Raw genomic sequence first — 6,540 nt, forward strand, 5'->3', positions numbered from 1 at the left:
CTCCACTTTCACCATTTACACAATTTTTACAGGATTTATTTACAGGGAGTTATGTAGATCGTAATGCTAATGTTAATTTTTTAAAAACATATTCGAAATTATAATGCCTGTCTTTCTTTCGCTTCTTTTCAAGCAACTGTAGTTTAACCAATAAATCATGGGCCTCAATGTTTTAAAATATGTGGCCAGATTTATCCTCGTGTAGGTAATCTTAGACCAGATCAAGATATTCCACCAACATAATCTCAACTATATATATATGATCCACTTGCAGCCGTACATTTTAGAATGCAACAACGTGGTAATGATCTTTGTTTACGTGATTTAAAGTTTCAATTGCAAACTATAATTACTGAAAAAAGTCCATTTGCTCTTGCATTTAAAAATACGGCTGAAGTAGAAGGTGAAGAAATTCGTCAAGCGGCTGTAGAAGGTCACCAAGCTTCTGTTGTAAAAATGTCTTTACTTGAAGGGGGTGATAGGCGTCGCTATAATCTACCTTCACACGATGAAGTTGTATTTGTTGGCGAAGATGGTGCTCCCCCAACATCCAGGGAAGTTGTTATTTACCCAAAAGGTCATCATTTAAAAATTGTATCAAGTATGTCAGCCAACTTAGATCCTATGATTTATCCTCTCTTTTTCCCAAGAGGTGATGCTGGTTGGCATAATCAGTTAGTACATAACCCTGAGCGTGCCACACTGGTTAGAAATCATGTTACATTATCTCAGTTCTACAATTGTAGACTTTCTGTTCGGCAATTTTTCTGTTTATTATTTTATGGCAAGAAACTATTTCATCAACATGCTGTAGATGCATATGTAAAAATTGAAGACCAGCGTCTTACTTTTATCAGAAATAACAAAAATAAACTGAGAAGCGAGCAGTATGATGCCTTACATGAACATGTTAACAACATTGCGAACGAACGTAATGTTAGACCAGGGCAAGTAGTTATTTTGCCATCATCTTATGTAGGAAGTCCTAGAGCTTTAAAAGAAAATTTTGAAGATGCTATGGCAATTATTAAAAAGTATGGTAAACCAGATCGTTTTATTACTTTTACTTGCAACCCAAAATGGCGTGAAATAACAAAAAATTTATATCCAGGTCAGACTGCAAATGATAGACCTGATTTGGTCACTCGAGTATTTAAACTCAAGTTAAATAACCTCCTCAATGATATATTCAAAGATGGTGTATTAGGCAAAGTTGTAACGCATGTTCAAGTTATTGAGTTTCAAAAGTGTGGTTTGCTGCATGTCCACATTTTACTTCATTTCTTCGTGTTCTTTTTTTAATTTCTTTTTTTTTTTACTTTTTACTTATTTTCTATAACTTCCTACTAGCATGGAATTACATAGCTTTTTTAATGTTTGTTCGTCGTCCCTATCGATAATAAATATTTTTAATTATTTTTATATGGTTTTCTTTACAATAGGCTATGCTTGACTCTTCGGTCCTAGAGACTCATTTTTTAAAAATATTTTTGTTACATATTTTACTATTTATTATGTAAATAAATTTACTTTTAGTGTATGTTTGTAAAAAAAAATTATTATTAAAGTGAACACAACTGTTCTATATATGGTTTTAATATCTTTTTTTATAGCCTTTTCAGCTCATTAGGCCGGGTGAATAAAAAAAAGCAATTGCCTTTATTCATCGCTTTTAGACTAATTGCTCACCTTTATGTGAAAATGTTTATCGATTTTGCTCAAATTTGTATTAACGTAAAGCGTAACAATTACTTCAAAAATGTCGAGTAAAAGCAATTGCTTTTTTTATCAACCTGACTTATACAAAAATTGATTAAAAGTTTTAAATAAAACTAATAATTTTGACGCAGAGTAAAGACAAACGCAAGGCAAAATAAATTCCGGACATTTTTCGCTAAATATTTTCTGCGTTATTATAAATTAGGATTGGATGAATGCTGAAATAAATACATGTTAATATAAAGTAAATCAACATTTGTTTACGGTATTTTTTTTTTAATTACTAAATAAGACTTGGATGATCTATGCATGTAATTCAAGTCATATTTTAACAAAACGATTCTGTGATTTGCGCATTTAATGTTCGAACGTTGCGGAATAAATGGTTAACTGTATCTTTAATGAAGCTTACAGTTTTGTTTAACTAAGAAGCCAAGAAAAAAAAAATTTGCGCAGAACTAAAAAAGTATTAATTAATAACAAGGTTTTTAGTATCTTCTAACTTTCTTCAAAACATTTTCTTAAAAAAAAAATATAAATACAAATATACAAATATATATATATATATATATATATATATATATATATATATATATATATATATATATATATATATATATATATAGATAGATAGAGAGACAGAGAGAGAGAGAGAGACAGAGAGAGAGAAATTTTAATAAGGAACCTTATTAGTCGAGCAATTTTATTAGCCAGGTTGAAGTCATTAATGACTACAATATTTCACAAATAATTATTTCCTAATTTATTACTTACAATGACTAACGTATTATGGGTAATTGAACACATATTATGCGTAATGAGCTTGAACCCATGAGGAGAATCCTGAAAAAAAGTGATCAATTAGGATAAGTAGTTAAACAAAAAAACAAAAACAAAAATGTAAAAACCTACTTTTTCAATGATGTAGACGTTGGGTGCAATAGCCACTGGATGCAAAAGTATCTTTACTTTTTCGTCACACACACGGCCTTGACATCGCGCAAAATGCCGTGAAAACTGAAGGCCGATTAAACGTTCACTTTTACTCATATTGACATATTTTTATATTAGGTAGGGTATAATGGCAGTCTATGTTTTCTAATAATAATCTCTAGTAAAGACGGAAATATAAAAAGAAAACCAAAAAATTGTTAAAAGATAATCATATTTTTCATTTTTCAAATTTCATTAAGAATATTTATATAATATTAAATAGTATCAATAACAAGCAGAACCATAACAAAGTATATATCTATATATTAGAAAGATAACTGTATTTTTAATTTTTTTTGCTAAAAATGGTAACAATAAAAATCACCAACAATAAAAAACACCAACAAAAGTCGATTCAAGCAAAAAAAAAGTTTTATCAATATATCTCAACAGGGTAAATATTTACAAATCTAAACATATTGAGAGACATAAGCTAATGAGAAAATAAAAAACATAACAAGTAAATAGCATAATAAATTACAAAACTAATTTTCACATAAATTATGATAGCTTTAGTATTTTGGGAGTGGTAATTAGTTTGTAATACTTTAGCAGAATATCAGAATATACTCTGCATTGTTTTTTTGTGATTTTAAATTTATATTTAGCAGCAATGAACTGAAACTGAGTAACACAAAATGTTCTGCATAAAGGGTCAGAAGCACCTTGAAAAAAAAAAAAGCAAAATATTGACCATTAGACAAGAGTATCAGAAGGAATTTCAAGTCCGCCTCTGTTTAGGCTATACAGATAACTTCCATATTTATAATAATAATTGGTAGAATCATCATAAATTTTTATTTCGCTTTTTTGCACATAGCCAGCTATGTAAACTATAGCCTCTAATGTAGATTTATTAAATGAACTTTTAAGATCATGTATATTATCCAGAAGTTCTTTTTCATCAGTAGAAATATCTTTAAAACATGTCACAAGTGTGACCATCCATACAATTTAGTATGTTGAATATTAATTTTTTCAATTACAGATTTAGCGTTTATAAAATAAGTACCTCCAGATCCCTGTCGAAGCTTAGAAAAAGCTTTTTCAAGTGGATTTGTTGAAAACCAACCTAATAAGACATACTTTGCTCCATTACTCAACAATGTTTCTACGAGATCAATAAAGTCATAACATGAATGCGCTATTGCATTGCTAGCATCTAGCGTAAGCTGTTTTACACGCTTACCTGTAGGTTTCATAAAATTTGACAGTTCAGCAATATCTCGTAGCAGTTGTAACTGTTGATCACCAACTGAGTGGATTTCTCCGCATAATTCATTTCTAAATCGAATGCCAGCACCAGGTGCTTTGACATTAACAATATTCGAAAAAAAATTATTTTTTCAATAAATACAGCAGTACCTTCAAATGCTTTATTTTCAATCTCTGGATGCATTCTTAATGCAGCTACTGTTTCTTCGCAAAAAACAGACAAACAAAACTTTACAGATTGTCTCTCTATTGGTTTTGGATAAACTGATTTAGCTGTAAGTTTAGAGAGTTTAAAATAACTATTGCACTCAGTTTTATATAAAGTTTCTAAATCACTCTACTTAGCCAAAGCCAGTTCTTTATTGTTCAAAAATTGAAGTTCATCAGTCTTTTCTGTCAACCAATTGTTTCGTATAGATTTTAAGAGATGCACATAATCATACAAAAAATATATACCTGATGTTGTTAACCATGGTTTACTATCAACTGTTTTAAACATTCCAAAAAATCTTTGATTTACACGGTTACCATCAGTAATTATTACCAGTGTCTTACTATTTTCAATATTATTTATCGTATCAACAATTTGTTGACATTGAGAAAACTGAAATTCAGAGGGAAGATTTGCAACAGGTTGAGCTCTACATATAAATTCTGGACCTCCAAAAAGACATTTAATCATAAATGATAAAATTGTTTTAGCTAACTTTTCAGGGTAGTTTACTGCTTGACCAAACAAAGCACCCCTTTGGTAAAGTAATGAAGCTTTGACATAGACATCATCAATTAGTAGTATGGAAGTTCTTTTCAATGGATTTAAATTCATAAAAATACTATTTATGAAACTTAGGTCCTCCATTGAGCTTATTTTTGAAGTCAATCGTGTTAAAGTCCTTATACTTGGCAACTTGTAGTCAATACACAAACAATCATATAAACTTCGTCGCATAGCAAAATACTCATATGCTCTACATATAATTTCTGAAGTATATAAAACTTCACCAACATTAACTTTTCTCATAGCATTAAGGTGTTCGAATAGAATATTTGACTGAAGCGAACTTTCTTTATTTTTTAAAAATCTAACTGCTTCAAATAAAGCTGATTTTGTTTTTATTAACTTTAATTTATTTACAGCTAAAGATGAAATATTACAAGTTGTGTCATTATGGTTAGCTACAAATGAATAATCATTGAAAATTACTAAAATAAATAATAGAACACCAAGTTTGTACATTTTTGATTGTATGTGTAAACTTTTTTTATTAAGCTGGAAAACAATAACATTGTTATTATCACTTAACAAAGATTGAATATTGTCAAATATAAGTTCATCCTCTTTTAGAAAATCATTTAACTCATCTGGTAAAATGCTTCGAAAACTGCTTGAAGTTACAGTTTTTCTAACTTTATTTGCTGGTGCGGCTAAACAACTAGGCGGAATATTTAAAAAAAAAAATTATTACCTTACAATTTACAAATTTTTAAAAAAATATTATTACCTTACAATGTAACGCCTTGAACCTTACAACGTTATCGTCTTGAAGTTGCACTATCTAATTTATAAACCAATCAAATTTTAAAGATTTATTAAAAAAGCGTGAACACAAATTTTTGCCTAATGTTAAAAGATGAAAATGTAAACACAGTATTAGGAATTGGCCTTCAAATTAACAACTTTGTTGCACGATGTCAAGGCCTGTTATTATAGAAGGCCGTGGTCACACATAATATAATATTCTGAAACTAATTAAACAAACATCTAAATTTCTATAAGTAAATTTATTCTTTGATCATTGCCTTCATATCCTATCTTATTTTCATATCATAATCTATTATGGTATTATTTATATAACATATCACAACAATATTATTAAATTTGTGATGTTCAAATATCATATGAACATTCTCTAACATGTTCATATGATATTTGAATATAGTTCTTGAGTATATTATCTGCAAACAATTGACTGATGCAAGTTCAAATGTTGTCAAAAACTAAGCATGCATGCATGGGACACTGCAGTGTCCCACAAAGAAATGCAGGTTTGAAAGTCGAAGAATTCCCAATTTTTGTTATTAAAAAAAGAAAAAAATAGGATGGAGATGGGTTTCTGTAACTTTTTTTATGCTCCAAAACTTTTAACTTTAGATATAATAAGGTCCTTAAGACTTAAGGGACTTACGAAGTACATTGAGGAACAAAAACAGGATATTTACAGAAACTTTTCAATTTTTAATCTGGAGTACCACAGTGTAATTGGGAATAAAGTCTCTGGGTCCAGTATTCAAAGTAATATGATCTAAAGTAATATATAAATTAAATAAAATGCTTTAAAATGCATGCAGTTATACATATAACTCCTGATAGTTAACTATATGTATAAATAGTTATACATAAAATTTATTATATAAACTTATTTTTTAAGGTTATGCTTGAACAAGTTAGTATCTAATTCTTACTTAATTAATACTTAATTAGTAATTAATTCAAATTCAAGATTTAGTTCAAGTTCTTATTTGTTCATTGTTTTTTCACTATTTTATATTTATTTGTTCAAATTTGTTAACTAGTTCTAATTCTTACTACAGTAAGAATATTTATCATTGTTG

The 6,540-nt window shown here is 28.7% G+C and overlaps 2 protein-coding genes across 2 annotated transcripts; one reads left to right on the forward strand and one right to left on the reverse strand.

The window, feature by feature from the left end:
- Positions 1-288: 288 nt before the first annotated feature.
- LOC136081437 (uncharacterized) lies at positions 289-1,302 on the forward strand. Its single transcript, XM_065798750.1, has one exon. It carries the CDS (start codon positions 289-291, stop codon positions 1,300-1,302), a length of 1,014 nt encoding a protein of 337 aa, XP_065654822.1.
- Positions 1,303-2,461: 1,159 nt separating this feature from the next.
- LOC136081908 (uncharacterized) lies at positions 2,462-6,540 on the reverse strand. The gene is made up of 2 exons (XM_065800301.1): positions 2,632-6,540; positions 2,462-2,562 (listed from the first exon to the last, which is right to left on the reverse strand). Exon 1 carries the CDS (start codon positions 5,162-5,164, stop codon positions 4,265-4,267), a length of 900 nt encoding a protein of 299 aa, XP_065656373.1. The 5' UTR covers positions 5,165-6,540; the 3' UTR covers positions 2,462-2,562; positions 2,632-4,264.

This window comes from Hydra vulgaris, chromosome 06 (assembly GCF_038396675.1).
Source record: "Hydra vulgaris chromosome 06, alternate assembly HydraT2T_AEP".
In the NCBI taxonomy this organism is placed as follows: Eukaryota; Metazoa; Cnidaria; class Hydrozoa; order Anthoathecata; family Hydridae; genus Hydra; species Hydra vulgaris.